At 43.9% G+C, this 24,184-nt stretch overlaps 2 protein-coding genes across 9 annotated transcripts in view; one reads left to right on the forward strand and one right to left on the reverse strand.

The window, feature by feature from the left end:
• Positions 1 to 14,213, forward strand: pasha (microprocessor complex subunit partner of drosha). 8 transcript variants are annotated; one of them, XM_089733543.1, is made up of 10 exons: positions 1 to 101; positions 1,336 to 1,588; positions 2,528 to 2,656; positions 7,769 to 7,911; positions 10,795 to 11,435; positions 11,522 to 11,640; positions 11,822 to 11,944; positions 12,015 to 12,334; positions 12,407 to 12,526; positions 12,596 to 14,213. In XM_089733543.1, the coding sequence occupies exons 2-10, from the start codon at positions 1,342 to 1,344 to the stop codon at positions 12,875 to 12,877; spliced, it is 2,124 nt and encodes a 707-aa protein (XP_089589669.1). In that variant the 5' UTR covers positions 1 to 101; positions 1,336 to 1,341; the 3' UTR covers positions 12,878 to 14,213. The 8 variants fall into 8 exon arrangements, with proteins under 8 accessions (XP_089589669.1, XP_089589666.1, XP_089589663.1 ...); XM_089733537.1 differs by adding an exon at positions 438 to 507 and having other exon boundaries at positions 40 to 255; positions 12,407 to 14,213; XM_089733538.1 differs by adding an exon at positions 456 to 507 and having other exon boundaries at positions 40 to 255; positions 12,407 to 14,213.
• Positions 12,591 to 24,184, reverse strand: part of Gld (Glucose dehydrogenase) — a 16,523-nt gene continuing 4,929 nt past the window's right edge. Inside the window, exons 2-11 of the mRNA XM_028177354.2 lie at positions 22,019 to 22,180; positions 21,465 to 21,585; positions 20,633 to 20,778; positions 20,060 to 20,318; positions 19,151 to 19,412; positions 18,145 to 18,380; positions 17,783 to 18,026; positions 16,706 to 16,970; positions 16,383 to 16,523; positions 12,591 to 15,678 (exon numbers count right to left, since the gene is read on the reverse strand). Of these exons, the coding sequence (XP_028033155.2) occupies positions 15,583 to 15,678; positions 16,383 to 16,523; positions 16,706 to 16,970; positions 17,783 to 18,026; positions 18,145 to 18,380; positions 19,151 to 19,412; positions 20,060 to 20,318; positions 20,633 to 20,778; positions 21,465 to 21,585; positions 22,019 to 22,165 (1,917 nt within the window). The 5' untranslated portion in view covers positions 22,166 to 22,180 and the 3' untranslated portion in view covers positions 12,591 to 15,582. The remainder of the gene's footprint in view (positions 15,679 to 16,382; positions 16,524 to 16,705; positions 16,971 to 17,782; positions 18,027 to 18,144; positions 18,381 to 19,150; positions 19,413 to 20,059; positions 20,319 to 20,632; positions 20,779 to 21,464; positions 21,586 to 22,018; positions 22,181 to 24,184) is intronic.

Genomic DNA, 24,184 nt, shown 5'->3' on the forward strand with positions numbered 1-24,184 from the left:
GGATTTGACCTATAGGTCTTAGTTACCAGGTCATAAAGTTCCCTAAAAAAATGAGGATAGCTCTTGTCTTCTGAAAATTTATCGTTATTTCCTAAAAGTCGGTACGGTACCGTATTCAATATTCATTCAACACTATTTTACTAAGTGCTCAGACACGCTAGCCGTTTTCGACGGTGTGTGGTTGCAAAATAAGTTTATCAGATTTCCCTAAATACATGTTTTATTGATTATTGATTAACCTTTTCAGTCACGAGCGTAAGTATCTCGCACATAACGTACGGTACTAGTAATGAAACTGAAATTTACTGTCTCTAACAATGAATATAAACTATCACCAAGCCACATCTGATTTACATACTTATAGGTTTTTGTCGAAATATGTATCGTGAATACATACGCTTTTAACCAGGTCATAATTTGCATTTTCTTTAATGCAGTGTTTGATCGTTTTGAAGGATAGCAACAGAAATTCTACAGGAACGCGTCTACCCGGGAGCGGTTAAGGAGGTATAGAGTCCAGTCGTCCTGTAACGTTGCGGTTTTGCTACAGACTAGACTCGGTGTTTATATCAGAGGTTCTGGTCTGTCGCAATCCTGCTGAAGTCTTCATGGCCGCTTTGCACGTCTTGCTCTCGGTCCCGCTACTAACTAAGGTTTACAGCAAGTGATGGCTGAAATCCAACTGTTGGAACACATAGGATTTTAAGTGCCATCGCTATCTGTGGACTGTGTTACATCACTTTGGGTATTTAGTTAATTTCTGTACGCTGAGGTGAAAGTGCCTCTAAATGTCTATTTGATTTGAGTATTGTAATACAAAAAAATCCTGAGAAATGCACCTCAAACTACTCCAATTTAGAAATTGAATGCAACACAAAATAATATAAGTAGCTTCTTAGCAAATGAATATTTGCACATTTTTGATGAATTTTAAAAATGACATTTTGTAGAGCATTATTTTCTTTTACCATCATTGTTTAGTAACAAAAAAATTAATAGTAAGATTTTTTTTATTTTTTTTTGAGAATGTCAATATCTAGTTATTAAGTCTGCTAAAATCAGGATATAAAATAAATTTTATAACATGGACTGTTCCAAATTTATTTTATTGAAAACCTCTCAAGAGTAAAAAGGTTTATTACATATAGCTATTTTTCAGCAGTTTGAAAGTAATGTGTAAAATTCATTAGTGTCAGAATTGTAAAGTTATTGTTATCAACGTGTATCTTAGTTTATGTAATTTAATGGATTATGCCCAACATGGTATGTTGAAGATAAATTAATGTGTTCCTATTTCATTAAAAACATTTTCAATGAACGCACGTTTTTAAACAGAATAAAATGAATGAGGAAGATCAGCATATGCCACCAGCGAAGAAGCCAAAGGTGGACAATTCGGTAGAAGATGTTGATTTCACTCAAGATGTGTCCATTGTAGATAATAACAAAGACTTTAAGATAAGTACTGATAAATATACTGATTATGTGACCCCTACTGAGCTGCAGCAGCTGCGGGAATTCAAAGTTCTAGATGAGGTGAAGTCCAACGAAGAAGATAGTAATGACGAGGATACAGAGTCCACTGAGGGTAGGCTCCTTATTAACTATGTTTCGGTGTTGTTCTTGAATCTATTGAATATTGAGTAAGTGCATGCATTAGAAGTGTTATGTGAAGTAAAAAATTAAAACCCACAAAAATAAAAATCAAGTGATTCCTTACAACAAATAGTAGATAGGTCAAATCAGTTCACCGGATATACAATAAAAAAGTATTCTTGCTTTTACTATACAGAGTAATTGATAATGGTAGAATACACAACAGAGTGAAAACATTACAATTTTGAATACTCAAGGTTTTAACACAACTTAGGAGAAAGATAATGCAGTATTTTACCTGCATTCTGTCTATATAGTAAAATTTGATGAACGAGCTCATGGCTCACCTGAAGTATAGTGATTATTGGAGCACATAGACATCTCATGTGTGAATACTGTCACCCATTAAAAATATGAGGTATTATAATAATATTACATGTCTAGGTTGAGCCTCCATTGTATTGTATAACAGCTGCCCACACTTTAAATTGACACCTAACTGCTTTGTAACAAAAATGGGCTGATATGGCTACTTGCTCAGGCTCACAGCATGCCCTACTACAGTAATTATGTATATATGATATTGACAGACAACTTAGTGTTAAGATACAAAAACACTTGCAACTAATGTAGATTCAAAGGTTAAAGTTTTTTATTAGCATAAATTGATTGATGAGCTTTCATTCTTAGACCCATAGACACACCAATGTTGATGCGAAGGGCGACATGCTCAACTATACTACTGTTGAATCCATATGCATGGTTGCTTTGCTGTAGGAATAGTTAAGAAGGAAGTGTTATAGGCATGATAATTATGCAAAATCCCAATTAAATTGTGATGATTTCGTCAATTGTTTTCTAACTGAATAGGTATATTAAGTAACTATTTACAATGTCGTCTACTACTTTATTAATTAATAATATATTTTAGGAAAATCAGAAGGTGTGCCCGAAGATGAAATAGAGAAAATGTTAGATGAAGATCTTCCGGAGGGCTTTAAGGGCGCTCCTAAACCTAAGGAGAAGGCATACGTTATGGGAAAGAAAATTGTTTTAGAAGGTAAGTTAATTGACTTCAACAAACACTGGCAATACAATAACTTTCATTTGGTGACACTGCCCTGTCATGAGAATTGTGAGAGATGGTTTTTATTGGGCTCCTCACAAGTTATCTCTTGTAGTCTAAATCACATCACAGTATCCATGCACCCAATGGGCAATTGTATGAAACTATCGCATATGGGGGTCGTGTGATACCGGTGCAGTGTTTTGTAAAAGGCAGCCTTCTACCCATCTAATTACTATTAGTTTTACAGTTTCATTTTAAATTGGTAGGTGACCGATTCATTGATTCATAACGATATTTTTATTCCCCAAATCTCAGTCGTAACCAACTATCTAAAAAGTATATCAGATACAGGGTGTCCCTCAAGGGGTGCGTCAAGCCGACAACTGTAGGTAGTGCTTTATTAGGATAATCGAAGTAAATAGTTTTGGAATAATGAGTACTTGTATTTAGCGAACAACCTCTTCTTCCGCCAACCCTTGAACTGTGTTTTACAGAAGATATCGTAATATGATTCGTAGTTAACATTAAGGCTGGCCACACATATTTAAAGATGCGAATAGTGATATCTGAAGTAAACGCATTATTACTGGTCATACGAATTGAGTGCGCACACTGAATACATTTTACTCCACCAAATAGGCACTCACTCTTATATCACTTCCATTAAGCCCTTATAACACGGTACTCTTATAACGCATTTTTATATTACGCGATTTCAGTCCCTCGTATAACACGGGCATACCCCATATAACGCGGGCATTTTGCACGTTTTACTATTACTGTATTGTGAAATTTATAATGATTTGTACAGTTTATAAGTCGGCACGAGTCTTGAGCTCTGACCTTGACATGCGCAGAAGTCCATTTTTGGGTCTGTTTGGAGGAACGAGGCAAGAACGGGGGTGGCGTAAGCCATATTGATTACGTGATTGGATCTACCCGCGGCACGTCACCTGCCGTCAGTTGTGATTGGTTCCCTGTGTTGTGCATGCGCATCAGTGCAGCAAACTACACTTTTGTCCAATTTTAATAGCCCCACATTTTTTTTATTCAAACTCATTCAATTTTTATATATATTTTATTGATGCACAAAACAAATCACAATAATTACAGTACATAACATATTAACTAAATCGTACAAATAGTACCTAAGTCTGATCTGGATTGCAGTCTAAATGATATATGCACTCAGCAAACCTGTATTAATGTACATAGCGAGCGAGCCTCCATATTGGTTATTGAAAACAAAATTACAAATAAAATTATGAGTTCCAGGGAAAAAAAAAACAAAAAAAATAATATGAAGTATCCACATAATAATAATATGTAGACAACTACAATACAACCAACACAAATTTCATCCCTCTTCAGGGTATACCATGATGAAGATTAATTCTCACACATTCAATATCGATAACTAGCCATTGTTAAATATGATATCCTTCCTCCTATCCTTCACACAACTGACAAATCCCTTGAGTCTTGGTTCAAAAATATCGAGGTCTCCGTTTGTCTATTGTCTTTAGTAAGTATTTATCAACTTAGTATTAATATAATATTCTAATCTATACTTATACTTATACTTATATTATTATTATTATTATTTTATTTATATTATAAAGAGGAAAGATTTGTTTATTTGTTTGTTTCGAATAGGCTCCGAAACTACTGGACCGATTTGAAAAATTATTTTTCCATTAGAAGCCGACATTGTCCCTGATGAACATGGCTACTTTTTTTAAATTTTTTTTTATTTTTTTTTTCTTGGTTTCATGTGTGTTTTAATGTTTCCGAAGCGAAGCGAGGGCGGGTCGCTAGTAATGTAATATTTTAAACTTTATTCTCAAAATGAAACCATATATAACTAGTCAGGTCATAAGTACTGTCACACAGTAAAAACTTTTCTTTTAGAATGCTGGCCACAAAAAAGTTTATTGAATTCGAATTACGAATTGTTCATGAAAATAAAAATGTATACTTTTAGAATTTTACTCATTTTTACAATATGGAGTGGACGCTTAAAGAAGACCGTGTTGCAGTTATTGCGTTGTATCGTTGCGGTTACGCGCCAATTCAAATATTTAACATACTGAAAAATTTGAATATAACCAAAAGATTCGTTTATCGTACCATCAAACGATACAATGAAGACTCTAGTGTAGATGACAGGTCAAGAAGTGGTCGCCCTCGGTCTGTTAGGACTCCAGCAGTGATAAAAGCTGTGAAGGCGCGAATTCAAAGAAATCCCAAACGTAAGCAGAAACTGTTGGCCCTTCAGATGGGGTTAAGCAGAACCACGGTGAAAAGGGTGTTAAATGAAGACTTAGGGCTTCGGGCATATCGAAGAAAAACAGGACATCGTTTGAATGCTCGTCTAATGGACCTGAGACTGAAGAGATGCCGCGCTTTGTTGAAGCGGAACACGGGAAAAAAATATCGGGAAATTCTTTTTTCGGATGAAAAAAATTTTACCGTAGAAGAGAGCTACAACAAACAAAATGATAAGGTGTACGCACACAGTAGTGAAGAAGCGAGTAACCGTATTCCGCGTGTCCAACGAGGTCATTTTCCATCCTCGCTAATGGTATGGTTGGGAGTTTCTTATTGGGGCTTAACAGAGGTACATTTTTGTGAGAAAGGTGTAAAAACGAATGCAGTTATGTATCAAAATACAGTCCTGACGAACCTTGTGGAACCTGTTTCTCATACCATGTTCAATAACAGGCACTGGGTATTCCAACAAGATTCGGCGCCAGCTCATAGAGCGAAGAGCACACAAGACTGGCTGGCGGCGCGTGAAATCGACTTCATCCGGCACGAAGACTGGCCCTCCTCCAGTCCAGATTTGAATCCGTTAGATTACAAGATATGGCAACACTTGGAGGAAAAGGCGTGCTCAAAGCCTCATCCCAATTTAGTCACTCAAGACATCCTTGATTAAGGCAGCCGCCGATATTGACATGGACCTCGTTCGTGCTGCGATAGACGACTGGCCGCGCAGATTGAAGGCCTGTATTCAAAATCACGGAGGTCATTTTGAATAAACTTTAGTGTCATAAGAATCTATGTTTTGTTAAGTTTATTTTGGTATATGAATGGTTACATAATGAATAAACTTGTTTCAATTATTTTACATTAAACATGTGACAGAATTTATGACCTGACTAGGTATATACAGTGTTAGGTAGTAAAGTAGTCAACAATACTGATAAAGAAAATAACATCAATTATGTAAATGATTTGCAAGTTTTAACTAACAGTAAACTATCTATACTTTCATGTTAGCAGCGAGAACGTTAGTTGGAGTAGTTAAAGCTGTGACCGACATAATTAAATAAAAAGTCAATTTGATGACTGTCACTGATTGGAATAAACTGTGCCAAAAAGTGAATAAAATAAAAGAGCTATATAGGAAAAGTGATCGTTTGCTGGACTCTGTTTACTCTTGTGAGTCCGCACGGATAGGTACCACCATCCTGCCCATTTCTGCGGTGAAGCAGTAATGCGTTTTGGTTTGAAGGGTGGGGCAGCCGTTGTAACTATACTGAAACCTCAAAACTTATATCTCAATTAATCTGTGGCATTTACATAGTAGATGTATACGGGCTCCGGTGACCACGTAAAGATCGATGATGTGATGTATGGTATGTCATTTATGATAGAATGAAGTGCTTAACAAAATATTTTTTATTTCGTGTATTTTGCTCCATTATTGCTCCACGATAACGCGAGACCTCATACAGCACGAGAAACCGTTTTAACTCTACAGGAACTGCAATTAGGAACCAGTCGTCGTATTCGCCAGACCTTGCTCCCACGAACTACAATTACTTTCGTGATTTGGACAATTTTCTATGTGATAAAAAGTTTTCTTCCCAGGAGGCAGTACAAAATGCTTTCACACAGTTCGTAGAATCTAGATCATCAGAGTTCTATCGCAAATGCATAAATGACCTGCCTATTAGATGGCAGCAATGTATAGATAATAATGGTAGATATTTTGATTAGATAAATATTATGTTAAAACGAAATTACTACAACGAATTTAAATTTTGCAGTACAAATCGGCAATTTCATACTTTAACCGAGTTTAACCCCTAATATTAAACACATGAGTGAACCATTTATTTTGACCCTATGTGTACGATGCGCAGATGGCACCCCACTCTCGTCGAGAGCACAAGACTCGTGCCGATTACTATACCTTTGCATATTGTGTTAATTATCTTGGTATAAAATTAAATTAATTTATTAAATTTGTGTTTCTAGTTTTTGAATTGTAAAAACATTTGTTATATTGTAATTATTTGTACGTAACACGTTACATATATGGGGTCATACAAGTGCGTTATGCGAGAATACTGCTACAGCGTGTTTTCTATAACGCGGAAGCAATCTACCGTGTTATAGGGGGGATTACTGTATTAAACGTTTCTCGCGGTTTCTGCGGTTTGGAAGGTACGGACCAGCGAACTCACCGACGTATTTATTAGACAAGAAACACTCGGCGTCGCGCGGGTCATGACGTTTGCTTTTAAAATGTTTTAATCCAGGCTCTAAACTATGAGCGGACAACCATAGAAATCTATTAAATTTTACATTTGATTGCTTGAGTATACTTAATGTATACTACCGTGATAATAAGAACTAAAAAAATTAATGGTATTCTATTAAAACGGCAATCTGAGGGCTACATACCCAATACTGTAGACCGAATGGTAAACAATTGACGTCGCCCAAAGCACGTCATTACGGATCGATCCCGATCCATTAACGGTGCTTTTAGGCACCACAAGCACCGGTTACCGTCCTCGTCGAACCCGTCGCCTGCGACGAAGGGCTCGACGAGCGAATTAACCCACGGACACAGCCCACTGAGTTTTCTCGCCGGATCTTCTGTGGCTCGCGTTTCGGATCCGGTGGTAGATTCTGCGAAGCACGGCTCATGCTAGTGCTAGTGTTAGCAACACTCCGGCTCGAGCCCCGTGAGCTTACATTATGAGCTACACACGTTAGGATGAAGCTGAAATAGTCTCTCAAGGCTATCAGCATAGGTAGGAAAAACAAACTGAGGGTTTAACGTTAACTCCAACGTTATTACAGACAAGGGCGCCAACCACTTCGAAGTGCTTCCGCTGGACTGGATGATGGTCCGACACTACAGCGGCATGCCGGTCTACATGCACCGCTCCACCAGGGTCTGCACGCTCTCCAAGCCCTACTTCCTCGGGAAAGGGAACATCCGGGTAACTATACTCCGCACCCAGCCTGCGTCTGAGCTCGACGGTTCAATGTTGCGAATGTTTTAAATACACCAACTATTTATATTTTATTTTAGAATTGATTTAGCAAAGTTTCATGAAAATTTACAAAAATATGGAGACATTTTATAAAATTGGGATTTGTTTGTGGTAGTATGATGTTAAAATTTGTCAACCGTCCCGCCTCCTGCGAGGTGACTGCACCTCACTCTTCATATACATCTAGTAGGTCCTTATCCATGAAGTTTTACAATGCTGGCCATTTGAAACTTAATTTTTAAGTGACTCGCAATACTTTCTAAATTCAAATGAATTTTATTTTTAAAACAATTATCTTTTCATATTCAGTCATTTGTTTATTGATTAATATTTTGTTTTCATTACATTTGTGTCATTTGCAATAAGAGTTCCGTCGCGGTAGTAATGCCGCAGAAACTGCTCAGAACATCACTGACGTGTGCGGAGCGAACTCTACAAACCAATACACGACTCGTTGTTGGTCCGAATGCTTCCGACATGGAAGTTATGATCTAAAAACCCCGCCGCCGGTACACTAAAGTCAACAAGGACGAATTAAAGTCGATACTAGGCTGCACTAAAAGTATCGGGAATGGAATATTTCCACTATTCCTGTCATATTAAAATCTTTTTAATTGAAAACTCCTTGGTTTTAAAAATCGAATACCATTTATTTATTTAAAAAAATATTCTCGGTCTTGTCACGAGGTATTGTCAAACTTGTTTAGTCGTTGAGAAAATGGAATTGACTCGAGAAAATTCAAGAGTGATGATTTGTTATGACTTTCGAAGTGGTTTAACACAAAAACAGTGTGTTGACCGGATGATTTCTGCATTTGGTGATGAAGCCCCATCCAATACCACAATTTATCGCTGGTTTGCTAAGTTTCAACGTAGACGTGTCAAGCTGTGATGATCCCCGTCGAGGTCGTCCAAAAACTGCAGTCACCCAAGAAAACGTTGATGCTGTGCGTAAGCTGATTGAGGAAGATCGACATGTGACATACCTCGAAATTCAGGCAACTTTAGGCATTGGCATGAGTCAAATACAAATAATCTTGCATGAACAATTACTTAGGTGTAAAAAAGTTGTTTTCCCGATGAATACCGCATTCGCTCTGTGAAGAGCAAAAAGCGGCTCGCGTTACTTGGTGCGTCAGAACTCTCGAAAGATTCCACGCAGGATCCTCAAATGCTGTATACAACATTGTATCAGGTGACGAATCCTGGATATACGCGTACGAACCCGAAACAAAAAACCAGTCACGAGTTTGGGTGTTCGAAAATGAGTTAAAGCCAACAAAAATTGTTCGTTCACGGAGTGTTGCAAAAAAAATGGTGGCCACGTTTGTCTCCAAAACCGGCCATGTTACGACTATTCCTCTTGAGGGACAGAGAACGGATAATGCAGAATGGTATGCTAGCATTTGTTTGCCACAGGTCGTTTCTGAACTCCGTAAAGAGAACTGCAACCGCCGCATCATCCTCCATCACGACAATGCGAGTTCTCACACCGCGCACAGATCAAAAGAGTTTTTAGAGCAAGAAAACATAGAATTATTAGACCATCCGCCGTACAGCCCCGACCTAAGCCCTAATAATTTCTATACTTTCCCTAAAATAAAGAATAAATTGCGTGGACAGAGATTTTCATCACCTGAAGAAGTTGTGGACGCCTACAAAACGGCCATTTTGGAGACCCCAACTTCCGAATGGAATGGTTGCTTCAATGATTGTTCCATCGTATGGAAAAATGTGTCAAATTTCGCGGAGAATACTTCGAAAAGCAATTAATACATTTTTAAATAGTAATGTTGTGTCACTTGGTTAATTCCCGAAATTTTCAGTGCCGCCCTCGTAGTGAAAGCTGATGATAATCTATCTATCGCTGACTTAGCAGCTCACCGCCCTCCTAGTGTTAAGTGGTTATCGGAGCCCATAGACATCTGCAACGTATATACTTTACGGCAGTAAAGAGTTTCAGTTTGAAGAGCGGGGCAGCTGTTGTACTGTACTGAGATCTTAGAACTCATGTCTCAAGGTGAGTGGCGGTATTTACGTTGTGGATGTCTATGGGCTCCGGTAACCATTCAATACCAGGTGGGCCGTGAGCTCTTCCACGTATGAAAGCAATAAAAAAACAAAAACAGAAATTATAATTTTGGGGTTGACCTTTAACTCACGATATTATCATCGCACCTTCCGCCATCGGAGCCGAGTTCATCTATATCATCTGGAACCGCTGCGTTATCGACAGTGCGTTTCCAGAGGTCTTTTTTGTCACGTACCATCCGGCTTTGGAATGAGCTCCCCCCCACGGTGTTTCCCGAGCGCTATGACATGTCCTTCTTTAAAAGAGGCTTGTGGAGAGTATTAAGCGGTAGGCAGCGGCTTGGCTCTGCCCCTTGCATTGCTGAAGTCCATGGGCGACGGCAACCACTCACCATCAGGTGGGCCGTATGCTCGTCTGCCTATAAGGGCAATAAAAAAAAAGTTATCTCTTCACCGTGGAAGTCAATCGTAAGCATTTCGTATTTCACGGTACCCGACTGCGGACCACCCCCCCACCCCCCACACCACGCCGCGCCCCGCAAGCCATGATGACTTCAAGTCGTATATTGAACTTCTGTATACCTACTGCTCGTAAACGGCAATTTCGTAGGTAATGATGTAATCTATACCAATATGCTTTGCACTTGAAATGATATAACTGAACGGCAGAGACCGGCCGAGTCTCCCTCTCTTCGTTCGAAGCGCCCGGCGCGTGCGTGGAGCTCTATGGGCTCTGTTCTCGGACGAGGGCAACATTGTGTTCCATAGTAACCCACTGTCTGATTGATATTATTTCAGCGGCACGATATTCCCATCAGCGCCATCCCGTGTCTTGCGTACAGAAAGTACTTAGAGGAGGAAGAAAAACAAAAGGAAATTGACAACAAGATCCAAGAACAGATCCGCAATGGGACCTGGAACACGGCGCACAGCGACGCCGCCTCGGAGCCGCCCGTTCCTCGCTGCCCCTTCGCTGCCACCAGTGCCACTACTGGGGACCCCGCCGACAGCGCTGCCACTGGGGACACCACCAGCAGCGCTACCACCGGTGCCACTACTGGAGACACCACTAGCAGTGCTACCACAGGCGACACTACTGGAGACACCACCAGCAGTGCTACCACAGGCGACACTACTGGAGACACCACCAGCAGTGCTACCACCGGCGGCACTACTGGGGACACCACCAGCAGTGCTACCACCGGCGGCACTACTGGAGACACCACCAGCAGTGGCGGCAGTGTAAGCAGGCAGGAGAACGATGATGGCATCCCCGCCAACAGGAAACCCGTGGTTCTGCCCGGCGGGATCGTGATGCCTCCCCCCAGGGTGGAGACCGTCAGCACCAGCTGGAAGACCCAGCACTTGACTCACGAGCAGGTCAACGAGTACTGCGCTAAGCTGTTCAAGTTTAAGACCGTCAATATTATGCTTTTCAAGTGAGTGCTTTTCTGTATTTATTGTATTTATGTGTGTATACTCCGCGTCGGAGTGCACCCTGAGCAGTAGCGTGTCCCGTGTGCAGGCGCTGGGCCGACAAGCGCAAGTACACCAAGGCGCGGAAGGCCCTGCAGTACCCGGCGCTGCCCGAGGGCACCAAGCTCATCGCCATCCCCGCGCAGCACGGCGCGCACGACGCAGAAGGTAGCACACAAACGCGCACACTACACACAAACAGACCACATAAGACACATGTAAAAATAATTTCTGTAATTTATCTTGTGTTTGAGCATAATTCATTTGTCTTTAATATCGTGGCAAAAAATATAAGTTGAAGTAGTTAGCGACGAACTAACGCTAGCACTAACGGCTGCATTGCGAGCAGGCGGCAAGTCCACCAAGCGCGACTGGGTCATGAACATGGACGGGCGCAGCTACCTCGCCGTGTTCCACGAGTACGTGGGCCGCGCCCTGCAGAAGCAGCCCGTCTACGAGTTCAAGCAGCTGGGTGAGTGCGGTGACGTCACGCGGGCGCGCCGTGACGTCACGCCGTGCTCACGCGCTGCTCGTGTCCGCAGAGAACGCCGCCACGCCCTACCAGGCCACGGTGTACATCGGCGGCATGCAGTACGGCGTGGGCCGCGGCTCCAGCAAGCGCCAGGCCAAGTCGGCGGCCGCGCGCGCCTCCATCCACATCCTCATCCCCGAGATGAAGGACGAGCTGGACGGCCGCCGCCGCGACGCCGACCCCGACTTCACCTTCTTCGACTACGTCGGCATCGAGGACCCGCGCATCGCCGAGTTCTGCGCCGCCACCTGCGAGCCCTCGCCGCACGCCATCCTGCGCACCTGCCTGCTCAGGAACTTCGGCGCCGGCGACCGGCACGTGCACACCGAGGTGCCCCTCCGACACGTGCCACTTCGCTCTTCGGCGACTGATCACAGACTTACTTAACTTTTACCATTCCAGATGAAAAAGTTTGAAAACCAAAAGATTGAATTGACAATGAAGGTGGGCAAGCACACCGCCACCGTGGTCTGCAAGAACAAGAAGACGGCCAAGCAGCGCGCGTCGCAGTCCATCCTGCAGGTGAGTGTCGCCCCGCGCCCCGACCCCCAGCCCCCAACGCCCCGCCCTGACCCCCGCTGCTGCTTGCAGGCCCTGCACCCCCACGTGCGCTCGTGGGGCTCGCTGCTGCGGCTGTACGGCTCGCGGTCCGTGAAGAGCTGCAAAGAGAAGAAGCTAGAGGAGCAGCAGATCACGCTCCTGCAGGACAAGGCGCGCCACAACGAGCCCAACTACGCGGTGCTGGAGAAGCTGCGGAACGAGATGCGCAAGCTGCGGGAGCGCGACGCGGCCGTGGTGCCCATCGGCACGCTGCTGCTGGCCGACGACCTGCCCTCGCACTCCGCCTCCAACCTCAACAACGTCGAGCTCTGAGCGACTTCACGTGCCCTGTCTCCCTCTAGATAAGTAATAAGTCGAAACAATACTGTGCGCGCGGGGGCTGCCGCCGGGGGGCGCCACCTCCGGTCGCAGACGACTGCTGTCCCTATAATTACTCAATTTCCTCGTCTAATTTTGATTGATTTAATGAAAATATAATTCAACCTCAGAAAAAGTTCCAAAACAACAGCAATTATTTATGTAAACAATAAACTTTTTTAATTTATCGTTAAAACAAACCCTGGTAATGCCGCCGCCGGTGCGCGCCCCCACATGCGAGGGGGTGAGAAGGCCCGAGGCCCGGCACAAATAGAACCCTACCTACCGTAACGTATCCTGGGCGTCCGCAGCGCGCGGGGCCGTGTCTCCGTAATGAAGCTGTCGTTCAATTAATTGTATCGATTACTTGTGCACGGCGGTCGAGCTGCGGCACGCGCCCTGCCCGCCTCCTCGGTGCAGGCGTGTTGCGCTGGGGCTCGGGATGAGTAAAAACTTTCACCGAAATACTAATTAAAACTCAATTTGATTATTGACCTTCATGGTCCACTTTCGTCCGCTGCATCTCTTCGAGTAGAAGTGAGTGCCCCCGCGCAGCCGACACCACGGCTCTACGGTATCCAGAACATCCCCGGTAGTACGACTGGTCGCTTCGGCATCACAGATGGCGCTACTTACATCTCTATCGACATCCTTTGATACAACTTTTTAAATAATGTTAGTTAAACATCTGTTTAGGGCTATATACTTAGTTTTATTTTCATTGTTCAAGTCAAGCCACCTATTTTTAAGTCTAGATAATATTGTGCAATACGTTAGAACATAATATTGCAATACGTTGGCAACATATTACCACCTCAACACTGCGTGTCCGGGTGACGCGCGCGTCGTGGTGCTGACCGCGGCCCCTCTGTCCCGGGTCAGGGTGAAGGAACGCAAGAGTAGCCACCCCTACGACAGTCTCACAAGAGCGGGATGTTGATGTCTTGGGGAAAATCGGACCATGACCACAAAAAAATTAGTATCCAACATTACTTTATTCACGACCAGCGGCACCCGGGCACGCCGTGGTCGTGTGAAAACCATCGATTTCTTGAAGCCAGCATCGCGCGGCCACGGTGCCGACCAGTGTACCAAGCTTGGTCACTATCGGACCGATGGTTTGGGAACGCACATAGGACAAATATACAAACTCCATTTTTATATAATATATAGAAGATAATGAATTCAAATCAAAAATAATCTCATTAATTATGATTAACGCTAGTGGGGTCCGAGCTATTTATTGTAAGCTATGAACTTTTCAAATAAAATAAAGTGTTAAAATGAAAAATTCTTTTTATTAAAAAAATAATAAATACATCCACCCTTCTGTTCTCAGCCTATTTTACAAGTGACATCGAATTGTCTGATTTAATACTTAACTATAAAATATTATTAATAGATTTTTAATATTCAGATAAAGTCATGTTCTTTGCGTTTTTAATAGAATCTCTATAGAATCCCAAAATCGTTCATTAATGTAAAATTATGTACATGCATATATATATGTACATGTATGCATCTACATAATTTCCTTTCCGATCCTAATTATGAAAGAACCACAATCTTAATATCAGGATAATCTTTATTTTACTAAAATCGTACGTCAGTCCGATGGCGCGGCTCGACGGCTGTCGTCTAGACACCAAAATGAGTACCAAGGGTCGCGGTCGCCGCCTCCCAATTTTGCGCCCTTGTAATTTCCCGTCGTCGCCGCCCTGCTTCTTACCACCAACGATTTAAGTTTGTCGATTTCGTTCATGACAATGAACATGCGTTAAAGACAGGTGGTCGTGGGTAAGTTTGTCCGATGAACCATAATGTCTTCTGCAACAGCTTATTTCAAGTGCATCTACGAGAAGCTTGTAGGTTCTACCTTCCAGTGAGGCCCTAGCGACGACTTGTAGTCTGTTACCACAAGTTTAGTTTTATATTTGTGGATGGAGAGTTCAAACGTGTTAGTGAGATGCTGTCCATTCTATTTAACACTGCCAACATGTCTGACTCGCCGGCCGCCAACATCGCGCCATTACGTACGGTTGTCTCTTCCACGCGTCGGAGGTTTGTGATTTTATGGCGTCGATGCCCACGTCCCAGTCGCAGTGACGGGTACACAGTTTGCATTAGTTGTCTGTGGACCCTTGAGAACGCATACGCAAGAGCACTGGGATAATTTTTTTGTGCTATGTTGTGACCAGTGAAAGAATGGTGTGCCCGCGAAGTGCCTATGAGAAGTTGGCCCCAGAAATATACTTGTACATGAAACCATCATATTAAAATCTGTTGCTGGAGTAACAGAATATTTTAGGTCGGCGTACACTGGGTAACGGCTTGGAGTCCGTACCAATAGCATTACAGTACTAATAGGTAGTAGTATCATATTGTTATAACAATAATATTATCAGGTGAATGGTACAATAAATTTCGATCACACTCAAGGTGACGTAGTACCTCGCATCTCACACTGACTCGGAACGCCTGCGCCAGATATAATCGCAATGTGTTCTTTCCAAGAGACCTCTGTTCACTCAGAGTAATAACACATTTACGTCGAGTTGGGTAGTTTTGTTCCGTCCATTGAAATTTGTTATCGATTTGTAATTACAAGCAGTACTTAGGCAGTTCAATAAGCGGTAGTGTGAGCGCGAGACTATGATGAACTATGAGTCCCATTTCGGGCGCACGGTCGGTCGCTCTCCGTCGCTGGACGCTAACACGTTGGAGACTCCGCCGTGCTCCGCCGCTGGGAATGAAGCCTGTAACGTAATAAATTCATCCAAATTCATGAAAAAACACAAAAAGATTTACGAATCTATTGAAAGCGGCAAATCTATGACAACGCTATTTTGCACTGCTACGAACTTCGATTGTCTTATTATCTAGACTAGCTGTCCGCCGCAGATTCCCTTACGCACGTTAAGTCCCGTCGGCAGGGGCTCGTGCTCAGCTGTGGGGAGAAGGATAGCGTACATTGTTCCGGTTCAGAGGGATGAGCGTGAATACGAAACAGAGTTACTTTCGTATTAATAATATTGATTATTTGCTGTATAATTTTTGGCATGTAATTGCCTTTTAGTTAGTTGGTTGGACGAGCTCACGACCCACCTAATATTAAATGTTTAGCGGAGTCCATAAAAATCCACAATGTAAATTCCGCCACCCTCCTCGAGGCAGGAGTTCTAAGCCTTAGTTTCATAGTACAACAGTTGCCTAACCCTTCCAACCGAAACTCACTACTGCTTCATGGTGGAAACCGCCACCGGCACTGCGTGTGTCTACCCTTGAGGGCTCACAATACGTCCTACAATAAGTACTAAACTCCCGTTTTAATAAGCCTGTATCATGCTGTAAATTAATCTCCGTCTTCCTGTAAAAATACTCGAGAATCCGAATTAGTTTCGGAGAGTTGTGCGCGGCAAACCAACAGACGTCGATCGGGCCGCGGCTGCTGTGAGCTGACCTGCGCGGGGCCGAGCCACCTCTCCTTGATGAAGTCGGCGGCGCGCTCCGCGATCATGATGACCGGCGCGTTGGTGTTGCCCGAGGTCACACTCGGCATCACGCTCGCGTCCGCCACGCGCAGCCGGTCCAGGCCTTGCACCTTCAATCGACCGTAACAATTGTAACTGTTGGGCTAGATGTAACTTACTAACACGTACCTACTTAAGTATGTATACTTTAAACAGGATTTATTACCGTTTTATAGGCTTGTCTATATAAGGAACGCGGTCGTTGTATATTTGGTAAATACAAGAACAAGTGACAAGAACTAATGTTAATTACCTGGAGTAGGTTGTCGACCACTGCGCCGGGATCGCCCCGCGGCCCCATCCTGCAGGAGCCGGCTTGGTGGTTTTCAGGACCCGTCTGCATCCTGACTGCACACTCCCAGTATGCATCACATCCAAACTTTAGTTTCTCGCATCCCTTGACTGGGGTCTTGTCCAGCTTCAGTCCGTATCGCTTCAGAGCCTTCGTTTCCGACAGTTTGATGGCGAACTTAATGCCTTCCACTAGAGTTTTGACGTCGTCTGGATGGGTCAGGTAGCTAGAAGGAGTTTTATTGAAAGCGTACAGCCTATATTCCGACATTACAGAGACAGTCGCTGGATTTTTATTGTCGCCATACACTATGGTATCGATGAGAACTACAAGTCTTAAATATGATTTATTTTGATTGCATTCAATAAGCGGACGAGCTCACAGTCCAGACATTATCACAATCATAGTTATTTCAGTACTTTATACTTCCAAACATACTTGGTTATGAATAAAAGAATGTCACTGAAATATATTTTTTTAACTATGTAACTAACTTTTGGCTAAATCTAACAAATAATGAAACTTATAATAATACTGCTACCCACTTTGGGACATTAGGTCGGAGTCTCACATATAGAATAACGGCTCTCTCAGTTTTCAATTCTCAATTCAAATTGGACTATATCCGACCCAAGCGACGGGACAGTGCGAAACTGGAATAGCCCTTTAGGCTAGTAGCGAATAAGTAGGAAAAAAAATCGGCTCACAAGGCTGCTATTTGGGGCAGAAATAGGCAGCATGGGAGCTACGTACATTACTATGCACCCCACAACTAGTAGTGCAGATTTCAAATAGTATAATTTAATGTATTATATTTTATTATAAGTACAGTAACAGCACTCAAGGTTAACAAGTTATTTAGTAGTATTAAGCGTTAGGCAGCGGCTTGGCTCTGCCCCTGGCATTGCTGAAGTCCATGGGCGATGGTAACCACTCACTATCAGGTGGGCCGTATGCTCGTCTGCCTACAAGGGCAATAAAAAAAAAAAAATTAGACTAGTGATGAGTATCAATCAGGTCAGAAGAGGAGAGTCATACTTTGCATATATTTTGGGATATTCATAAGGATCTGCGGATGATATCTCAAGTTTCCCCCTGCTCTTGGGGCGCAGGACCGTCGGTATGATCTGTATGGAGCGAGAGCCGTTGTCCAGCCTCTCTCCGACCATGCCGGTCTTGGCGCAGTCGGCTAGGAATCCGCCGAAGAACAGCTGGATGTCGGGGCGGTCTTCTGCGGGGTTCGCGTACTTCGTGTTTATGAAGGCCGTTACTTCCGAGATACCTGCAGCATGGACGTTCTTTGTGCTTAGGTGCGATACACGTATAGCCGACATTTTAATGAAAAAACGGCTGTCGAGATCGGTCTCGGGTCATAGAGTACAACCATAAAGAAGACTGACCGGTGCCAGACATGAGGCCGTCTCTGAAGAGCAGGTACTCCATGGCGGTGGCCCAGTTGAGTGGCGCGGTGTTGTTGTCGTTGATGCGGAAGGTGAGGAAGTGCGCGACGTGGTTGTGCAGGTTGCGGCCAACGGCGGGCAGCGCGTGCACCGGCGCCACGCCCGCGCGCCGCAGCACGCCCGGCTCGCCCACACCGCTCAGCTGCAGCAGCTGCGGCGACCCGATGGCGCCGCCGCTGCACCACACAACTGCACTTTCTATTCTCCACTTCTAATTTACTTTCAAACTAATTTACAAACCTAAGCTTCGCTTGGAGCATAAGCCTAGCTTTGACTCTGCAAGAATACGTAACCGATTTTTTTTAAAAGATCCATAATTTCAGTAACATTGAACATTAGAACTTTCAAGATTATTTTTTTATTTATTGCTTAGGTGGGTGGACGAACCCATGGCCCACTTGATGTTAAGTGGTTACCAGAGCACATAGACATCTACAACGTAAATACCGCCACCTACCTTGAGATATAAGTTCTAACGTTTCAGTTTTTACAGTACAACGGCTGTTCCACCCTTCAAACCGAAACGCATTACTGCTTCACAGCAGAAATAGCTGCCTAATTTCTACTACTCCTATTATACTCGTGCGGACTCACAAGTTGTCTTACTACCAATAACAAAGCCAAATGTGAGTCAAGGCCTTAGACTTAGCGTTCAAGCCTATTCAACGTAATTGTACTACATATTCTACATCTCCAAGAGCTGACAATTGACGTTCTTGCCACTCTGAATTCCTTATTCTTTTATTTTGTAATAAATTATCCTTGTCCGCCAATCGATGTTTAATAATAATAGCTCAGTAACTTACGGTGCCTTCATATACAACAAACAAAAATTAATTAACGTTAATGCTATAACAAAATGTAGTTATGTGCGGTAGACACCACCGATGGCTTATTTCTCATTTCGAAGCTCGCAAAAGCCGACCAATGAGAGAGCTCGGGTCACCTTAAGATGATTTCGTTATTCGCATAGACGAGCTGAGTTCCTCCGCGGGAGTCCCTGAGTTTGACGGCGTAGGCCTGCCTCGTGGTCTGGTCTATGAGCACCCTGGTGACGGTGGAGTTGAGCATGACGTGCAGGTTGCGGCGGCGGCGGGCGGGCCGCAGGAAGGCGCGCGCCGCACTCAGCCGCGACCCGTTCCTGTTGGTGGTCTGCGCGATCGCGAACCCGGCCTGCTGCTCGCCGTTGAGGTCGCGCACCCGGTACCCTGCGGGAGCCGCTCTTCATTATAAAGTTATTTACTTCGGTACTTAACAGCTGTAGAAAGCTGCCTCGTAGACACTCCCTATTAGACAACATCGTAAGGTCTTTATAAAAACAACAATATCAGAGTTCGATATCAGTACAACTAGTTGCTGATTTATGCAGTTCCTATCATCTCCTGAACATGAGAACTACAAGTCTTAAATATAATTTATTTGTTATATTTGAATGAACATGAAAAACATGAAAAATAAAACTATATCATTGGAACCTGAATCTTCGAAGCGATAGCATGGTTTGACACTCAATATGTGTCTTTTGATGACGCTTAGGTTAAGGTCAATGATTTGAATTTCAATGATTTCTGATAGAATAAGATCTAGAGTCAGTGAGGAATACCGTGGCAATATCCATGTGCAGTGATGAATTTTTGAGAAACGTTATCAGAATGTCGGTTCGTGTGGATTCTAATACAGTTCTCGAGATGTTTTGTTAAGAACAAAATGTCAATAACCAAGTTAGAATGAACAAGACTTTGCCCCGACGACAGCACCGGCTCACGATTTCAGCCACGGGTCCCTCACATCCGGGACACGCAGAGAGCACCTACGGTTAGGCAGAGTATTCTAATTAGATGGGTCATGATCATACCTAATTCTTCTCCAGCGTTGACCAAACTGTAGCTGAGTGGGGGGTGGTAAGGGAACTGCGAGACAGTGAGCGGTCCACCGACCCCGTGATACCCAGTGTCCATCTCTTCGACCTGCTTGTTGTCCTCCGACTTGAGGAAGTACGGGAGCACCTCCTCGTACGACCAGCCTTCATTGCCGAGTGCAGCCCAGTCGTCGTAGTCTTTATGGGATCCTCGAATATACATCATTCCATTCATTACTGACGTTCCTCCTAAGACCTGTAGTATTGATGAGTTGAGGTGAGTGAGCGTCGAGAAGTCCATTGCAGACCGTTAAGAAGTTATTGCAGTAATACTACTACAATAACCACCACCGCCACAACTACCACTACCAAAACCACCATCACCACTACTAATACTACTTTCATGTTGTAATGTCCATGGGCTCCGGTAAGTACTTGACATCGGATGGGCCGCGAGGTTGTTCACCCGTGCAAAAAAAAGGCCATGACATGTCTACTTTAGTGTGAGTAGCCAATGCGGTGAGGACTTCAGTGACATGTCTGCATCTGCTTAATTCTAAGTTCACTGACCTTTCCTCTGGGCCAATAGCACTTCCTGTCTTTTTCCGCGAGACAGGCGGCGGGCTCCGGCTCAGTGTGATAGCCCCAGTCGATGCTGGAGCCGATGAAGTTCAGGAACATTGATGGGACCTGGGCACCGGTCGGCTCGTCGAAACCTGTAGTCCAACGTTCACGTATTGATAACGGAGCCGCTCTCACGTGCTCACCGGGGACCACGAGGCTGCTTCATGCGTACCGTGCATAGAGGAGACATGGCCTATTGATGAATCATTTCCAATCTGAGGAATTGTTTGAGATGATACCATTATCTCATTTTTACCATCGCACCGCCCGCCACCGGAGTAGAGTGCATCCATACTACCTGGAGCCACTGCGCTCATCCACAGTGCGTTCCAAAATATCTTTTTTGCTATGTACCATCCGGCTTTAGAATGAGCTCCCCTCCACGGTGCTTCTCCAGCGCTATGACATGTCCGTCTTCAACCGAGGTTTGTGGAGAGTACTTTACTGTATGTAGCGGCTTGGCTCTGCCCTTGACATTGCTGAAGTCTATGGGTGACGGTAACCACTCATCATCAGGTGGGCCGTATGCTCGTCTGCTTACAAGAGCAATAAAAAACCTGTTTATTCGCTGAGAGGTCACAAGAACCAAGGATGATCGCACGCCACTAATTAATTAAGCAAGCTTCAACTGGTTTCGTCTTTCTTCAACTGGCGTCCACAGGTCACTTCACCTCATTTCAATTACTAGTGCACTAGATATAGTCTACTAATCATTCCGCTTTCTATTCGTAATAAAATATTGAATGAAGTCGTGAGTAGAGTCGTATAGTCGTGGCACCTGCTTCGAGCAGCAGCACCCTCCAGTGCGGCACCTCGGCGAGGCGCGCCGCCACCACGGACCCCGCAGACCCTCCCCCCACCACTATGAAGTCGTACACGGACTCCATGTCACTACGGTACTGGAACATAGTATAACACGACCCATATATCTAATAAAATGCACCTCTGATCACAATACACAATAATATACTGTGACTGTATGAAGACTGTCAGTCACACTAGAAGTATAGTTCTATGGGACTTAACCTGCGAGCGAATGAGATAGAATACTTTCACTTCTACAGTGTGTGACTGACAGTCTTCAGTCGACACTACATACATCAATGAGGCGGAAGAAGCTTTCACTAAGAAAGTACTTTAAAATTTTTTATTTAGTAACGAGATGCTTTCATAGATAACACATACACACACACACACACCTGTATGCACGCGCATGTCACATACTCGTAGATGCAAATTGAGTACAGTCTAGTTACTAGTTGTTCGTCGACAGGGAGACTGAACAAGACGACGCGACGGCCTCACCCACGTAGACGTCACTGATCTCAGTACCTGTGTCCGTCCACAAGGGTCCTCGAGGTCGCACTGGCTGCGCAGAAACACCTCCAGCAGGCCCATGAATAGCATGAAGGCCCCTCCGCCGCAGGTCACCGCCAGGGTCGGACCCGGCTGCGACATCGGGCAGTCGCACGATGCCATCCTAACTGGGAAAGTCTGACAACAACAACACAATGTTGTTCAATGTAACACTATATTTTATACCTGCTGTATGAAGCTGTATGTACCTGATACAAATATGTAATACAGTGTTTATAGACACCGCATACCCACATACTTGGGATGTCAACAGATTTTGCCTATTTCTGCCGTGAAGCAGTAAAGCGTTTCGGTTTGAAAGGAGGGGCAGCCCTTGTAACTATACTGAGACTTTACAACTTATATCTCAAGGTGGGTGGCGCATTTACGTTGTAGATGTGTATGGGTTCCAGTAAGCACTTAACACCAGGTGGGCTGTGAGCTCGTCCACCCATCTAAGCAATAAATTTCTGAGAGTGTCCGACTCAACAGCTTTGTGTGTCCTCGACGTCGTGTCGGCACACAGGGAGATACTGCCGCCGCGCAGACTCGGCCTACAGAGTACTGCACTCAATCCGCTCTTGTAAACCAAAATTACAAAATAATCCATTGATTTACTTATGCGTTAATTAATAAACATTTTATAATCATCTTTTATTCATATTTTATCTATTGTGAAAATGTGTATTCAGTCGAATTTAATTTGAACATTAGCTATATTTATTTGTAGAATCTTTGTAAACAATAGTAGCCGGTGCGACTGACTTGTGGCGGCTCCAGTGGACCTGCGGTTATTGTGTGCAAGGCACTCAGCTTAGATAATATATACAGATAGCCTTTGCACTGCAGTAATTGTAATCTTTTATGTGCACCTCACACTGTGGACTCCATACTGGAGGGTTGCGTCCGTGGGTACTCGGAACAAGCTCCGACCATGGACACGAAAAGTCGTGAGAAACATCGGAGTGCTTGTAAAATTAGCATTTAATAACAACTTTATTGTAGAAATGAATCATGGCATAAGTCGGAAAGAAAGTGCATTAATTAAATAATTAAATACATTTCTCGAACGCTGAGATAGTGACGCAGTTTACAGTAACAAACATCCATCACGGATATGTCGAAAGCGCATGTAGCTTTCTATACTTCCCTGCACATAACATTATATTATTCTGTTACAATTTCGACTTATTTTTATTAAGTTTACACAACTTCAGGTACAGCGCACACGACCTCAATCAAATGTTCGGAGAAGCGTCCGATGGAAATGTACTAAAGAAGTAAGTGACTTAAGATCGTTACTATCTCAACATTCAACACTGTAACATTTTTAATATAAAATCAAGTTTTTTTTCAACTGTCATTTCGACTAATTAATTGACGCGAACGTCCCTTTGGCCGACCTTAGCAACTTAACTAGCTCTAGAGATTTCGCACCTTTTAGCCGTACTGGTAGTGGGTCATCTTGTGAGCCCGCACCGGCTACCACCACCACCCTGCCTGTTTCTGCCGTGAAGCAGTTGTGCGTTTCGGTTTAAATGATGGGACAGCTCATTTCAAGGTGGGTGCCGGCCTTTATGTTGTTGATGTCTATGAACTCCGTTAACCACTTAACACCCAGAGGGCCGCGAGCTCATTCACACATTTCAATAAATTATAAAACCTTGGAGCACCTCCGTGCGCGGGCGACACTTCCCACAAGATATGTCACGCGCGGTCTCCATCGGTTGGCTCCTGATGCTTGTGACGTTGTCGAGGAGTAACGCAGTAAATGAGCACGGACATAAAGTGCAAGTGAAGGGAGCGAGGACAAACCGCGTCCATATACGTACTGATCGTATGGTGTGTTGCGTGATGAGAGTGCTGGATATTCGGGAGGAAATTAACTCTTCAACATGGGTATATTCGTAAGTCGCACAGCCTCGGCCACGCATCAGCCATTCACCGCAGCCACTAGACTCGTAACGGAGCGCAGCCTCCCTGGCGTGCGGAGTGAGCGGACGGCACTCATCTCCGTGTAATGTCAAGGATGGCGCGAATGTCATGCCGCCGCTCTCTGTCTGCGTACGTATGTTGTTGTTTGAACACGTGTAGAAGCGACAGAGGCGCCGCGCACACGCAGTCTGTCTGTGCGTGGTGCTC

This window comes from Bombyx mandarina, chromosome 16 (assembly GCF_030267445.1).
Source record: "Bombyx mandarina strain Sakado chromosome 16, ASM3026744v2".
NCBI lineage: Eukaryota > Metazoa > Arthropoda > Insecta > Lepidoptera > Bombycidae > Bombyx > Bombyx mandarina.